At 39.8% G+C, this 17036-nt stretch overlaps 2 protein-coding genes across 2 annotated transcripts in view; both read left to right on the plus strand.

Moving 5' to 3' along the window:
* The window catches only part of LOC139446481 (eukaryotic translation initiation factor 2-alpha kinase 1-like), a 29170-nt gene extending 21664 nt beyond the window's left edge, over positions 1–7506 (plus strand). Inside the window, exons 14-17 of the mRNA XM_071227794.1 lie at positions 402–493; positions 1698–1835; positions 3520–3615; positions 5031–7506. Coding sequence (XP_071083895.1) covers positions 402–493; positions 1698–1835; positions 3520–3615; positions 5031–5231 — 527 coding nt within the window. The 3' untranslated portion in view covers positions 5232–7506. The remainder of the gene's footprint in view (positions 1–401; positions 494–1697; positions 1836–3519; positions 3616–5030) is intronic.
* Positions 7507–10928: 3422 nt separating this feature from the next.
* Positions 10929–17032, plus strand: LOC139454063 (uncharacterized). The gene is made up of 4 exons (XM_071235556.1): positions 10929–11201; positions 11622–11714; positions 14571–14612; positions 16950–17032. The coding sequence occupies exons 1-4, from the start codon at positions 11069–11071 to the stop codon at positions 17024–17026; spliced, it is 345 nt and encodes a 114-aa protein (XP_071091657.1). The 5' UTR covers positions 10929–11068; the 3' UTR covers positions 17027–17032.
* Positions 17033–17036: the final 4 nt, after the last annotated feature.

The following is a 17036-nucleotide window of genomic DNA, read 5'->3' on the forward strand; positions in this document are numbered from 1 at the left end:
TGTGCCAAAGGTCAAGGTCAGCTTTGAGGTCATTGTCATTGTCTAGTTATGTTCAAATTTGGATGTTTGATAGTGAAGCAGGTGGGAATGAAAATCAAACAATAAATTCATTATGGCCTAATCTGTATTCCAAATTACTAAGAGTTAATGTATAATGGTACAGATTTAAAAATAATTGAGCTACAGTGCCTTAAGATAGCACATAGTCGGAAAGAAGTTGTTTCATTTAAGTTGTTTTTGTCAAATAGCTGGAATAATGCTGATTGCAGCATGAAAACCAGCATCAACTTCATCACTCACCCCACCTTTTGAGTTAGTGAGTGAATGTTGTTTGACATATCTTGTGTTTAGATTGACTCCTGTGTTATTTTAACCATGTCACTCTTGTCAATGTGTCACAGAAGTGTTCAAGTTCGATCGTCACACAGCCGAGGTGGGAACTCTAACATATGCTGCCCCAGAGCAGCTTAGAGGCTGCATGTATGATAGCAAGGTGAGCTTTAAGGATAATTAGCATCATAATAATTATAATAACAACAACAACAACATAAGCATTTACATAGTGCCAATATCCTGAATCTACTCCTCAAGTCTGAATCCAGTAGGGATTACACGCTGTATGTGATTTTGAACAGGTTCAGTTAGGTCTTTCACTTTCCTGATACTGATTGGGCATTCCTTAAAATGAAAACCTGATTAACTGAAGTGTATTGATTTAATCATCAGATATTGTCTTATGCCACAATATGTTGACTAGCATACCTAGTGTCGTCTTTGATTAGGAAAATACATACTCTGTACAGTCGGCCTTGCTGTTTCCAATGAAAATATCAATACCAAAAAGTCTAAGACTCTGTTAAATATTTTCGAAATTTAAGCCAGCAGTATTTTGTATTAAGTCAACGGTGGTAATGATGAAGAAAATCTTAAGGACACAAAGCTAAAAATGTTTGGTAAAGTATAATACAGTGACAGAAAAACTCATTCACAATTTTTTTAATTTGTTGTGTAATTTGAAACATTGTCTATAGGTGTTATTTATTGTGTCCTAAACGGACATATTGACAGTCTAATTATAAACAGATCTTTTACTCCATTATGATACCTCTCTGTGTGAAGATGTTGATCTTGTTGTGGATATTGCGTACACCGTCGTTTCTGCATGTCACAGCATCCCCTTACAAGAGGGGCGGTAGGGTAGCCTAGTGGTTAAAGCCTTTGCTCATCACGCCGAAGACCCGGTTTTCGATTTCCCACATGAGTACAATGTGTGAAGACCATTTCTGGTGTCCCCCCCCACTGTGATATTGCTGGAATATTGCTAAAAGCGATGTAAAACAATGCTCACTCACTCCTCCCCAAAGGTTGTACATATATTTGTGTTTTGTGGTTTTCCAAATTTAAGTTGTAAAGACATGAAACCAAATCATTTGAAGAAGCTGACACCTGATTGTCTCAAGAGCACATGTATATTTATTTCATTTAGATTTGGAAGTCAGAGTTCAATCAGGGTTCACCTGACAAGACCCATGGAGGTGTCATCAGATCTTCATGCAGGGAAGCATCATGTTGGATTTAAAGATCTGATTTTCATAAGATTGACATACTGATATTCTCAAATTGTTCAGGTGCCAAATTCCCAGCTAATGACCCCAATGTACCATAGTGTAATTTCATATTTTCTTCCACATTCCCAGTGTGACATCTTCAGCCTAGGAGTCATTCTGTTTGAGCAGTACAACTGCTTTGTGACGGAGATGGAGAGACATGCATCTATTACCAGTCTCAAGAAGGGAGATGTACCTCAGATATTCTCCCAGCACTGGCCTGGGCAGGTAGGGGTGTTTGTTAGGTCATCGTCCCTACATATTAAGCTACAACCGTATCTTCATTATTACAGTTGACCCAGGTTTGGAATACAAACTTGGACAATTTTATTGACAATTCTATCAATCAAAACAAATAGCTTTATTGTGGCAGGATGTAAATATAAATACTAAAACCTTTCTGCTCGTAATTCATGTACCTATTTTTTTAGGCCTCATATGTATATTGTTTACTGATTTGTTTTACCATTTTATGATCAAATACGGGGCAGTGGGGTAGCCTAGTCATTAAAGCATTCGCTCGTCACGCCGAAGACCCAGGCTCAATTCCCAACATGGGTACAATGTGTGAAGCCCATGTCAGGTGTCCCTTTCCGTGATATTGCTGGAATATTCCTAGAAGTGGCATAAAACCATATTCACTCACTGTGATGAAATACTATCAGCCAAAGCTATTTCGAATCACTGAGAGCATACATACTTATAAGTGTGATGAATAAGACTGCCTTGTCTGGTATCTTACACATTGTTTAAATCAAGCCCCTGTGTGACCTTGTGCATTGGGATATATTTTACCATGGGCGAGCCCTTCCTCTATATCTCTAGGGCTAACATTTCAGTAAACCTACACTAACCCCTTAATCCATTCCCATGTTTCTTGTGGTCTCAAATTACCTGCCCTTGATTTTCATTTACATTTTACCGACCAATGACACATTAAGGAAAGGAAAAAGAAAATGGTAAGGGAGGTGGACATGAAAGTGGAGAGCTTTCTTTTGTATGTCAGTCCAGTCTCATTAAAATCAGACCTTAGTTCTCGCTTCCGCTAAACAAAGATCTGAAGACATCCCATTGGGGGTCACGTCAGAACGACCTTTCATCCGACTAATCAGAGCGTCGCTTACCAGATTATGAAAGGGACAGTCGGAATGTGATTTCTAATTATGCAACCTTGAAAACTTAAACACGAGGTATTCCGAACAATAGTTGCGGGTTTTACGACTGAATCCAATACAATCTGGACCGTCTATTAGCCATTCCAGAATGTTCTTTTGTTCAGGTTTCAAATTTGTAATCGAGAATTTGTCAAAATAACTTTCGAAGCGTAGTCGCCAATTTGAAATTTGTGCCATGAAGCACGAGAAAGCTCTGTTCTGATTGGTCAATCAATTGGTCGATCAAAGTTTGAGCAAGGTCGGTCTGATGTGACCCGTAATGTGATGTCCTCAGGGCCCACTTGCACAAATCGATCTTAGCGCTTAGATGATCTTAGCTCCCATACATTAACATAGGTTTACGATAGTCTTAGCACTAAGATCGTTTTGTGCAAGTGGGCCCAGATCTTTGTTTAGGCGTAGCAAAAAATGAGATCTGATTTTAATGTGTGTCAGTCAGTTTTTCAGTGTTGAATTTCTCTCATATTCTTTTATAATCAATGGGACTGGCTGCCATATTGCTACATGTATCACAAGCCAACGTTGAGGCTGGTTTGTAAGTTGGTTAGTGTAGGTTTCCTGAAATGTGAGCCCTGGAGATATGGAGGATGGAGAGGGTCTTTCTGCCATTGCTGATCTTTTTTTGTTGTTGATAATGATGAAATATGATTTGGGAAACAAAAAAACCACGTAGAAGTATGAATAGGAATTTAACTTTAGAAAGGTTGAGATGTATTAAAGTTACTGTTTTTTCCCAGGCCAAGGCAGTGTACAAGATGACTCACACTGAGCCCCCAGAGCGTCCCTCAGCGAAAGCCCTACTTACGAGTGACCTCTTCCTTACAAAAGATCAGGTACGGGGCCCTCTTGCACAAAGCGATCTTAGCACTAAGATGATCGTAACTCCCATACTTTAACATAGGCTTACGATAGTCGTAGCGCTAAGATCGATTTGTGCCAATGGGCCTAGGGTGCTGACCTCCCTCAACAATATATCACAGGGTTCTGGTCCCACTTGCACAAAGCGATCGTAGCATTAAGATGATCGTAACTCCCATACTTTAACATTAGCTTACAATAGTCATAGCACTAAGATTGCTTTGTGCAAGTGGGCCCTGGAAAAGTTTAGAATTTTGGAATTTTAGTTTGAGTTACCCAGGACACAAATGTTTTTTGAAAATAGAAAGTTGTTATATATCATGGGATAGTCATGGAAAAATCATGGAAAATATAGTAATTTAAATAGTCATTGATAACATATTTTTACCAGTAACTTTTGCTCTGGTGATCTATCAGTGACAGGCAAATAAATGTTTTGACCAAAGTGAAGTGAAAAAAGCTGTTATTTTGTTGTGATTTTTTTTAAATTAAGTTTTATGTAAAACTGGCACTACCCTAGAAAAGTCATGGAAATTTGTCAGGTTAAAAATGTATGAACCCTAAATAGTGAAATAGTATGCATCTCTCTCATGTGACTTTCTCTCCTCATTTCACCTCGATACCAGGGCAGTATGAATCACGATATGGCTCTTGTCATTCCTTATGTAAATAGTGAACAGTAGTACCACATCTTCAAAAAGCAAATGGGGCGGTCGGGTAGCCTAGTGGTTAAAGCGTTCGCTCGTCACGCCGAAGACCCGGGTGCGATTCCCTACATGGGTACAATGTGTGAAGCCCATTTCTGGTGTCCCCCACAGTGATATTGCAGGAATATTGCTAAAAGCGGCGTTAAACCATACTCACTCAAAAAGCAAATAGTATCCAAATGATTGTTACGAACGGATCAGTGTTCCATTGTTTGAGCAGTGTTTCAGCCAGTTTGGATTCTTTAGCGGTCTAATCTGTTACTAAAATTTGGATTGAGTGGTCATGCCTGGCTGTTTTAGTATATTTCATTGAACACAATAGCATTGGTGTTTTGTTTGGACAGTTCTTGTTTATTTGTAGGTCACCGAATAAGTCACTGTGATAAAGTGATATATTGCTAAATGCAAAGTTAAGCAACTCACTAAGTTATTCACCACATGATGAAAAGTCACCCATCCATCCATTCAGCATCATCCATCCCTCGGTCATCCCGGTGCCTTCACTCACTCACACACTCACAACTACATTCTAGACCTCACTCACTCATGCACTCACACACTCACTCACTCACTCAACTTTACTCAGATACATTCTGAACCACACTCTCAACAGGACTCTCACCCAACCACTCGCTTATTTCCTGATATATCCAAATCCTTACCTTCATCATTCATCATTACAGATCATCTACAACCTGCAGAGGAAGGTGTCAGAGCAGGAGGGTGACCTAGACACGCTCCGCCAAGACCTGGGGGAGAGGGACCGCCTCCTGAAGGACGTGGTGAGGGAGAGGGAGGAGAGAGACAGAACTATTGCTCAGCTTCAGGAAGAACTGGACAGGCTAAGAATTCAGATGTTTAACTCACCAAGCTCTAACCAGTGAAGAGAGTCACAGAGGCCTTCCTGTGAGAAGTTTGAATCATTGTCAAGTCACAGGGTAAACAGGAAGATGACAGAGTCCAAGAGCCTGACAGAGTTATGTATTGTCCTGTTGTAAAGAACCAAGTGTGTTTCATTGTGACACAACTTTCATATGGTGCTTGATGAATGAAATCCAACATATATTGTGCAATTGTTTCTGATAGACTGGATGAACACTATTTATTATGTTGAGTGATAATACCTGTCATCATATGTTCCACATTGTTTCATCAGGGAGGGCAGTTATCTCAGGTTTTGTGGAAGAATATGAACATCACCTCATCATCATCATCATCATCATCATCATCATCATCATCATCATCATCCATGAAGGACAAGCCCACTGGGTTAGAATTGCTCCCCAGAATCATACTGGTCTTAAGAGGCGACTTAATGGATCCGGAGGTCCGATTCGATGACTTGGTTGATTGCATGTCATTGTACATGAAGGTGTGGATTGTTGCTCACAATATCAATCACTGAATTGTCTGGTCCAAACTCAATTATTTATGGGCTGCCGTCATATAGCTGGAATATTGCTGAGTGAGGTGTAAAACAACTAACGAAACCATGGAGGACAAGGTATGACAAGGGCCCTTTTCTTGCCCACAGGGTCTGCAACATTAAGAGATGAGTAAAACCTTTACAATTGTTATGAAATTTAGCAATTGTGTTCCCGTGAATGAGAATTATACCTATTTCTCTTCAATGCTTGCTTGTTTTTAACTTATTACAACACCCATGTGTAAAGGTAAAATATGTAAAACACAATGATCATTGAGATTTTCAGAATTTATTTTTTGTCATTATGATTTGAACAGAGCAAATGTTGCCCCAAGCTGCTTTTTGGCCACACTTACGTACTTCATCATGTAAAATGTCTAAATTTGCCAAAAACATAACACAAAAAGCTGGTTGTCAGTAATGTGAATATATCCAATAATTTTCATAAAAACATTTCCATTTTCCGTAAGTTGATAAGTCAGGTTGAACAAAATTGAATCGCATCTTTTCCACTTTTTTTTACAGCCACTAATTATACATACCGGTACATATAACACCACGTGGGGATTCGGGGTAGGAATTGGTGTCCAGTATTCTATACTGGTCGTAAGACGCAACTTTATTGATCAGGCTTGGTGACTGATGGGGTTGGATTGTACCCCAATGTAACCCTTGCTCATTATATCAGTCACTGGTTTGACATTACATTCTCTTTGGGGAGGAGTCGTATCACTTGTTTTTTTATTACCATATTCGACAGCCGTAGAAACTAACAGTTTCAGTCCACTAGTCCTTATAATGATAGCATATAGCAAAACCTTTAAAAATGTCAAAATTCTACTAGTCCTTAGGATACCTTTACTATTGGGCAGTTTGGCAAGGACTATAGGACTAGTGCCAATTTCTAAACCTGTTCGACATAGTAAGCGCCCACTGTGATATTTGCTAATATATTGGCTAGTGAACAATCCCAATTAGCACCCTTCCAATTGATCAATGTTCACAAGACTTATTTATTCAAGTATAATATGCACTGTTATATTCACCCTTAATTACGGGCAATTAAATTCTGGAAAAATATATCTGTCGTGTATAATACGCACAGACTTTTCTTTTGTATCATTTCAGGCTGGCAGCATAAACCACAAAATTTATAATCTTTCAACTCTTTCAACAAAATTATATTTTATTAAAAGCCCCCTATACTAACTTTGAGAGCGCCCTGAGCGCTTATTACATCAGATACGGTATGTTTTTTGTTTCTTAGTTTGGTTCATTAATTCACATGTGGGATGTTAATTCATTTTGGTTTAAGTTTGTTTCACCTGTAGAAAACATGTTTTTTGGAGGAGATTGTGCTGTAATTGTTCATAAAAGTCATTGACTGACTGAAACAGCCTGGTGCAAACATGTTCAAGGGTCCACAGCTTGGGTTCTATACTCCCAAGGGATCTGAGAATAATTCTTGAGTGTACATTGATCCAGTGCCCAGGGTAATAATAGTGCATATGGTGTGTAAATATGCGCAATATGAATAGCCTATTATTATTATTATATCATGAAGTCTGACTTGTCTACTATTTATTTGCCCAAAGGCACGGGTTCGATTCCCAACATATGTACAATGTGTGAAGCCCATTTCTGGTGTCCCCTGCTGTGATATTGCTGGAATATGGCCAAAAAAAGCATAAAATGCACAAGAGGTTTTTTCAGGACCAGGTTACCTCCCCTTATTAATTGTCCTCATTTTCATACATTTGGTCACATTGTCATTGTAGTGACATTTGTACATTTTGATTGTACATTTGAAAAAGACCACTAGAAATAGGTTTAAGTTGACCAAATAATTAAACTCAGGAAGGAAGAAGGTATTCGTTCTCCTAGGAGCTGAAAACGTAGATTCTTCTGAACCCAGCCGCCGTCTTGTCAACAGTAGTTTTTGCATGTACATTTGCATCTGTGACTTCTTTGGGATTGATATAAGTCCGGTTTAGACAAGGGTACAGATTAGTAAGATAATAGCAGGAGATAGAGAAATAGGAAATAAATATACTTTTGAAAGTAATATTATTGATATTAAGGTACATTCCGTACCGTAAATGTTGTCCTGTAATGGCAGAATTCTGAATAAGTAAGAATCTGGTTTCAACAGATTCTACCCTGTATGACTGGCATTGTATATCTGTCTATAAAGACATGGAAAACATGCAACTCACTCACCTGTACTTTACATGGATTTATTGAGAATTCAGTTAGTCATACTGAAACACTTTGAAAAAGCATAGTGGATTTTACTCTTGAGAAGTAACAAGTGACTGGAAGCTTATGTTCAGGTAGGACAACATGAATGAGAATTCAAACATTATTATTGCAATTTAACATGCCTTCAGGCCTCATGGGGGCATGGGTGGCCCAGGCGTCTAAGACGTCACGACTCGCTGTGCAGAGTTGCGTCCCTTGGACAAGCCAGAAGCCTATAATTGTGGGTTCGAATCCCAGTTCGCCCCGATTATGTTTCTAGGTTTGTCAGCACCATACCCGTGCTCGTGGGTTTTACCGAAGTGGTAAACATCTGAGACCTGCATGACTTGGGGCTTTCCTCCCACATTAAGCTGACACACCACTATATAACTGGAATATTGTTAAAAGCGGCGTTAAACACAACTCACTCCTTTTTCAATGATCATGTTGTGGCAACTGCATCAGAATCTGGTAAATGTTTGTAGGCCTTCAGTCAATGTGCTTAAAATCCAGTTCCACATTCAGTGTTGATTATGTCGCTGTATATATCATTGCTTGTGTACTGTATCAGGGTTCAGGGATTATATCAACTCAGATCATTTGTCTTCTTCTTCATAACTTTATTTTTGTTCATACATGTTCACTGGCATAATAAACATCCATTTTCTAACGTTTCTCATTATGTTTGTTATTTTAGAATGTAAATGCTGTCAATATTTCAATCTGTGGTTGCTTAGAGTGATGCTGAAGTTACTTGTACTATGAAATGAAATTTATTAAAAAGAGATTTTTTTAAAGCTTACCTGCGTTATTACATGTAAGTGTGGAGAAAAAACAATATTGCACATGTTTATGTTTTTCATTGCATTTCAAAAGTGCTTGTAGGTATTGATGGACCCCATTCCACACAGTTGCTGTTGTGCTATGATTTTCAGAAGTCTTGGTTAAAGTATGGGTCGGTATGACAAGGCTGTTTTGTAGAACAGTACAGGATACCCATGCTCTGTACTTATAGATAGTAAAACTTGAGATTGAATAACTGAAATGGGGGCCTACATGAGTTGTAGATGCTACAGAGTTATCTCCCTTCCATTAAGCGATGTACAGCCACTCTACAATGTATTTGTTTGTTTGTAGTTTAATGCCACACTCAGCAATATTCCAGCTATATGAAGGTGGTCTGTAAATAAACAAATCTGGACCAGACATTTCAGTGATTGACATCATGAGCTTCGATCCACACAATTGGGATCGGTGACATGCATCAACCAAGTCAGCGAGACTGACCACCCGATCCCATTAGTCGCCTCTTACGACAAGCATAGTCACCTTTTATGGCAAGCATGGGTTGCTTAAAACCTATTCTACCCCGGATCTTCACAGGTTCTCTACAATGTAAAAAAATATTCTATAGCATCACTTGAATAGAATTTGTCAAAGAATAAGAAAGTAAAGGCCCTTCTTAATATGTGGTTTATTAAAATATTTGTTATTTATTTGTTTTGAATTACAAAATGCTAACAGTACGAGAAGTACTACAGAGCAACAAGTTAAAGTGGTACGTCAGGCTTCATCCAAAGGAGATCCAGTGATATGTCCTTCTTACAAATGAACAAGCAGTTGAATATTGTTATAGATTTAACTACAGTAGGGTTGGGATGGGGTACTCGGGTTAGGTGGATACTGCGTAGGACCCGGACCCTTGTTTAGTCACGTGATATATTACTTTATGACAAAAACTATGTAGGACTACATGGTTAAACTACTAGTCACTAATGTTCACATTTCTTTCTGACTATGCACCCATTACTTCTGACTTTTATATGTTTGAATAAAGATAACATTTCAGTCAACTTCAGTGTATGCATGACCAGATCGTTTTATACGTGTACATTTGTACATCTATATACATTTTGCCTGGGATATGGTCAAACTATTCACAATCGGACATTTTGTACCAATCTCTTAGGACCTACAGTGTCTACCCAGGTAGTAATTTTCGACTCGTCCCAGCCCTAAATTATGGAGCCATGCGTGAAAGTGAGACATTGTCTGTAAGTAGGGCCATCCTCAACTGCTGGACTGATATATAAAGTACTGTGTTCCAGGTTAGAATATGTGCCCAGTAACCTTTGCTGGTCATTAGACCGCCTCCGTGGTCTAGTGGTAGAGCGTTCTCCCGGAGAGCGGAAGGTCCGGGGTTCGATTCCTGGCCGCGTCATACCAAAAGACGTTAAAAGATGGTACTTGTTGTTACCCTGTCTGGCGCTTTGCATTAAGGGGCTAAAACAGGGACTGGTCGGCTCGGAGTCAGTATACTGTGTCTGAGTGGGGTATTCATGTTAAACTGCGACATGGTATGTCAGTGAGCTAGCACTATAAATCAGCATCAATCCGGACTAGTACAAGCAGCCACACAAACACACACACATACATGCACATCGCTATATACAAGTGCAATAATCTTGGATGCGACGTTAAACCCCATGTCACCTCACCTTGCTGGTCATAAGAGGCAACCAATTGGATTGGGAGGTGAGACTCAAGGACTTGGTTGATAGCGTCTCATCACACGGCCAACAGAGTCTTCAGCAACCCATGCTTGCCGTAACAGGCGACTATGCTTGTCATAAGAGGTGATCGGATCGGATGGTCAGGCTTGTCGACTTGGTTGATGCATGTCATCGATCCCAAATGCATGGATCGATGCTCATGATATCAATCACTTGATTGTCTGTTCCAGACTTGAACATTCACATACCACCCTTATATAACTGGAATACTGCCGAGTATGGCATTACACAACAACAAAAAATATGTGTACATAGAAATTATGGCTTGCAGACAAACACTGTCTTTATTAAATGGTTTGAATCAATCTTGCTAGTATCTCTAAGTGATGTTTTAGAATCTGTAGCCTTAACAAAGTCAGCTAGGGTTTCAGCTTAATTTGCCTTAAATGCAATGTGTCAATACAGCTGCAAGCACTTGGACTGCATATATGCCTGAGTTTAGTTCCCCTGAAACTGTGTCAGCCTCGGCAATGTATATTTAATGAGGAAGATTACCAAACATTTCACTCAGAAGCAGGGAGGAGGTGTGTACATGGGTGTCAGTCTGCCAACCATACCTGGATCGTCAGTTGGAGATCCGGGGCCGTCAGATCTATTACACTGCAGGACGTCAGGTAAGAAATAGGGGAGAGATCTGGATAGGCATCAATTCTTTGTTAGGAATTCTAGTTTTGTTGTCAAGTATAGTGTCTATTTTGAAGTCTGTAAAATCAGAACAACAATTTCCAATTGTATCCTGTTGATTTGGATTTTGAGTATTTGTATAATTTTACTTTTTCTTGATCCTTTTAATCTTTGGTTGTATTTCCACAGTAATTTTATAAGATTTTTGTCCATCTTAATTCAATAATGAGATTTCCGATGACAAAAAGGAATGTAAGCATTTTTGTGAACTGTTTCCAGTCCATGTGTGGTGTATTTATTCTGGCCATATCATGTTACTTAATACCAGGTTAATATTTGCATTTCTTCATAAAATAATTTATTTAATATAGATACATGTATTTCTAAAATACTGTTTGCTTTTTGTTCAGTCATGACTACTCTGAGCGTTACCCTGGTTACAATAATATGTTTCGCTATGGTTGCCGTCTTGTTGACAACTGTCATGGCTGTTCCGGCTCAAGGTTTGAACTTTACAGTGATCATATGATAAAATCTACAAAGCTATTGTATTCTAACACTTTGACAGTTGCTCAGTTTAGAGGAAATCTCACTTGCATGGATGTGGTGTTGCAAGACTAATGATTATTTAAAGAATTAATCTTGAATTCAAATTCAACCAACAGATTACAGCAACTGGCAACTAAGACCACTGGACCACTACCCCGTATCTGGTTACAATTATTGTTCCTAATGGGGGCGGTGGGGTAGCCAAGTGGTTAAAGCGTTCACTTGTCACGCCAAACAACCTGGGTTTGATTCCCCACATGGGTACAATGTGATGTGTGAAGCCCATTTCTGGTATCCCCTGCAGTGAGATTGCTGGAATATTGCTAAAAGCAATGTATAACAATACTCACTCACTATTGTTCCTTATTAACAATTCTTTGCTGTTGTTGCTGGGACAGTGGTCTGAAGTGCATTGTGCCCTGTCCAGAGTTGCTTCCCTTAGCTATGCCAGGATCTGCTGATTGGATTGTGATCATTATGCCAAAGTGGAAAAGATGCTGCCAGCTGTGTTATTTGGGATTTCTCCCACACTGATTTAGCTGATCTTTATTTCGACAGTCTTAGCACTACAATCGCTTTGTAGAACGGTTTCAGTTCCACTAACTTTTCAAAGACGTGACAATACTCTATGACGTAATTGTGTTGCTAGGTTCACTGTCGAAACAATGCTCTGTGACATGAGTCTAGCAACATGGTTGCTGGGGTCTTCAAGTGTGCCTAAGCTCCTGGCAGTGATCTATCATATCTACATGCAATGACGCTGAATAAGCCCAGCGATGTTCAGAGTTTTCAATGTTTGTTTATTGAATATAGCCTGTGACGGCACATTTTATAGAAAGTGCCAGTTTATGAAAGTTTATGAAAATCTGGTTGCTTGTCTTAGTAACATGTGACCTACAGCAGAAATTATCTTCATGAAAATTCTAAAAGTGCTCCAATAATATTGTCCAAAGTGCTGTAAAAGCAAACCCACGACCTCAAAAGAGGCATGTCATATGGCATTGAACTACCGTATTCGACGTAATAAGCGCCCCGCTCTAATAAGCGCCCACGGCGATATTTGCTAATATATTGGCTAGTGAACAATCCCAATTAGCACCCTTCGTTTGTTATATGCACCCTTAATTACGGGAAATTAAATTCCGGAAAAATATATCTGGCGTGTCTAATACGCACAGACTTTTTGTATCATTTCAACCTGTCACCCTAAACCACAAATTTACGATCTTTCAACTCTTTAACCAAAATTATATTCTAATAAGAGCCCCCTCTTTCTAATTTTGAGAAGGCCCTGGGCGCTTATTACGTCGAATATGGTAAATAACTCTGTCACAGTAAATCAGCATCGTCATTACTTCATGGGTTTGTATACACTGCATTCCTCCATCACCTGTGAATACATTGGACCCAGATGCAGTGTCGTGGTGACATGTCTAGTTTTGTCAGCTGATGAAATGAGGTCATGCATTACTCACAGAAGTTAAAGTATATCATTATATTATACATTTATATAACACACTTATTCAGATATCTCTGCTCAAAGGCGGTTTATATTTGTTTCCCGGTCAGTGGATACTTATGCTTTCCTGTTATCATTCTCAACTCCCTGGGATGTATCCCAGTGTACAACCCATGCTGACTACAGTCACTAGAAGGTTGTTTAATCCACAGAGGCACATTTGAAATAAGGTACTTGCCCAGTGTGACACCACACATTTATGACACTGGTGTTTCTGGTGTGTACGTATTCATGTCTCCACCATCTGATCGTCTATCCCTCCGTGGTCTTGTGCTAGAGCGTCCGCCCAAAGAGCAGAAGGTCATACCAAAAGACGTTAAAAGATGGTACTTGTTGTTACCCTGTCTGGCGCTCGGCATTAAGGGGCTAAAACAAGGACTGGTCGGCTCGGAGTCAGTATACTGTGTCTGAGTGGGGTATTCATGTTAAACTGCGGCATGGTATCTCAGTGGGCTAGCACTATAAATCAGCAGCAATCCGGACTAGTACAAGCACACAAACACACACACGTACATGCACGTCGCTACATATAAGTGCAATAATCTTGGATGCGACGTTTAACCCCATTTCACCTCACCTCACCACCTGATCATCTATCAAATGGATGCGTGGGTTGTTTTCAGTGCAAGAGTGAATGTACTGTACACTGGGGGTAGTATCAACACCGTAAAGACGTGTAAACATTGTTGGTCCATTGGCTGAATAACAACCTAGTCACAAGCAGGAAACGATCTCAGCCCCTGATGCTTGGTAGCCAGCGTTTCAGACTACTTACTCACTCCACCCCACAAATGAACCCTACTGTGACTTTGTGCAAACCCTACCAATGCCTGACATTGAGGCTGTGTGTTGAGCAGCTAACACAAGCCTTGGCACCTGTTGCACACAGTGTCCTGAGATTCAATTACTTTTACCCGCCGTGATATTGCTGGAATATTGCTAAAAGCGGCGTAAAACCATACTCACTCACTCACTCACTTCAATTACTTTCTTGTGTGCGATGTAAGCTGAATGCTCATTGGTCTGTGTACTGGAATGTTTTCCTCTCTCTGGAACCAGGCCACAGTTTTATTCGGTGGTTGAAGATAGCAACTACACTGCAAAGCAAAGCAGTGGTGATGGAGGAACGTATTGTATACAAACTCGTGAAGAATTGACGATGTATTTGAAAACCTAAATTAACTTCCCAGTATAACTATGAGATCTCTTTTCATCATTCAAATATGTAATTCAGATAGTCTGTCATAGGTGTAAGGGTCTTGTTCAATACTTTTGAATTATGCTGTTTCAGGGAGTCGGAACAGTAATGACCAGGCCCTGGAACCTGGACAAGGTCAGTTGTTTGTTTGTTTGTTTGTTTCTTGTTTACGCTGCACTCAGCAATATGCCAGCCATATGATGTCGGGTCTGTAAATAATCAAGTCTGGAAAAGACGATCCAGTAATTGATATCATGAGCATCAATCCATGCAATCGGGATACGATGACATGCTTCAACCAAGTCAGCTAGCCGTTCCCGTTAGTCGCCTCTTACAACAAGCATCGGTTACTGAAGACCCCGATCTTCATGGGTCGGACAAAGTAAGTAAAAGGCAGACTCAGTGACTTGGCACACCATGTCATTGTTCTCTGATGTTAGGTACCTTTGCTCATACTTGCTGGTTTATCTGGTCCAGACTTGACTATTTATAGCCGCAGGCATAGCTGGAATATTGCTCACTGCAGCATTAGGCAACACACCCACTTCTTGTATTTCAAGATGTTTTCTTTACCAGCAGACCGTTTTTATCTACTATCGAAATAGTTGAAATCCCTAGATTGTCTGGTCCAGACTCGATTATTTACAGACCACCGTCATATAGCTTGAATATTGCTGAGTGCGAAATTAAACAACCCGCCAACCTACTAATGGTTGCTCTTTTGACAAAATGTGGTGTTGCAGAGTTTGATCCCTGTGAGTTTGAAGGCCGGTTGTGGCAGTTCGGGGAGAAGTTTGAGAGCTATGACAAGACAAACAGATGCAAGCGTGTCTGCTTCTGTCAAGGAAATATCAATGGCGTCTACTGTGAACAAGGGTAGGTAGCCATTGTTTGACGTTGTACAGACTTCATTCTTGTAATGCAAGCTGAACCTGGTAAATCAACTGAATTAAGTATGACATGGTCTCATCTAATCTATTAAACAGGTGGGCAATTGGCCCCCAGCAACCTATGCTTGCTGTACGAGGTGACTGAATTGATTGTGTTGTCAGACAATTTTGTTCATTGTATGTCGTTGTACTTCTACGTCATAGGATGTTGCTCATAATATCCATCTCTGGTTTGTCTGGTCCACACTAGAATTTTTACAGGTTGCAGTCATATATCTGGAATATTGCCAAGTGTGTTGTTAAACAATATATACCATCCAAAGAAAACGTGATCTATTGAAACATATATTAAGAAGACATGTTTCCAATGTGTACCACTTAATGACAAAACTAACAATCAGTTAAGTGTTACCATAGTGTCCTTATTTTTATCATGATATGCTGCACATGATTTCCAAACTTTACATGCTAATCCGGCACGAGACAATTGGTGCATCTCGGGTAATGGGTTTATGATGTCACATGTGATGCGTTCATGAGCATCGGTTCACACAACATACCAGTTTGTTCATTTGTGCATCAAACCACTCTAATATCTCTTGAAAATGAGTAATTTGTATATTAGCCAACATGTATGGTATTTGCTTTTCTTTTGTCGGTGAGTATACATACAAGTAATAAACTATTAACTCATTAATGCTAGCAGGCATTATGTTGTACCGCCACTTCAACAAGAACTTTTAAGACATTTTTTCAGTTCTATGCTCTGTTTGTGTGTTTGTTGTTTAACGCCGCACTCAGCAATATTCCAGGTATATGATGGCAGTCGGTAAATAATCAAGTCTGGACCAGACAATCCAGTGATTGACATCATGAGCATCGATCCACGCAATTTGGGTACAAAGACATACATCTACCAAGTCAGCGAGCCTGACCACCCGATTGCCTCTAACATGGGTTGCTGAAGACCTATTCTACCTCAGATCTTCACGGGTCTCAGCTCTGTGCCGGATTAAGATTCAGGGTTATTCAGGCAGAACTTGATGACCATTTGTCTGCCATGCCACAATTTGTTTCATGGAGTTGCATACCTTGCGCATGGCAGAAAACGATGATCATGGGTGTTAATCCATGATCATTCTGATTGTTTCTGGGTGTGTCAGCACCATACCCATGCTTATCGGTTTAACCAAAGTGGTCAATGTCTAAGACCTGCATCACTTCAGGATTTGCTCCCACATCAAGCTGACACAGTGTAATATGACTGGAATTTTGTGAGTGAGTGAGTATGGTTTTACGCCGCTTTTAGCAATATTCCAGCAATATCACGGCAGGGGACACCAGAAATGGGCTTCACACATTGTACCCATGTTGGGAATCGAACCCAGGTCTTCGGCGTGGCGAGCGAACACTTTAACCACTAGGCTACCCGACCACCCCCTGAAATTCTGTACAAAGTGGTGTTAAACCACTCACACATTATAACCATACATATATATTCAGTCTCACATACTACTCAGGTAGCTGAATTATGTTTTCTTTTTCCATATTCTCTGATACCTAAAGTCTTCTGATGTTTCAGATGCACAAGGTAAAAAGATGGTTCAAGGTCCATATTACCAGGAAGGAGGTCACTCTTCAAGGTCACTGATCAAATAAAACAAACTCA

The sequence above is a fragment of the Haliotis cracherodii genome, unplaced genomic scaffold (assembly GCF_022045235.1).
Source record: "Haliotis cracherodii isolate W230 unplaced genomic scaffold, xgHalCrac1.p SCAF_10, whole genome shotgun sequence".
In the NCBI taxonomy this organism is placed as follows: Eukaryota; Metazoa; Mollusca; class Gastropoda; order Lepetellida; family Haliotidae; genus Haliotis; species Haliotis cracherodii.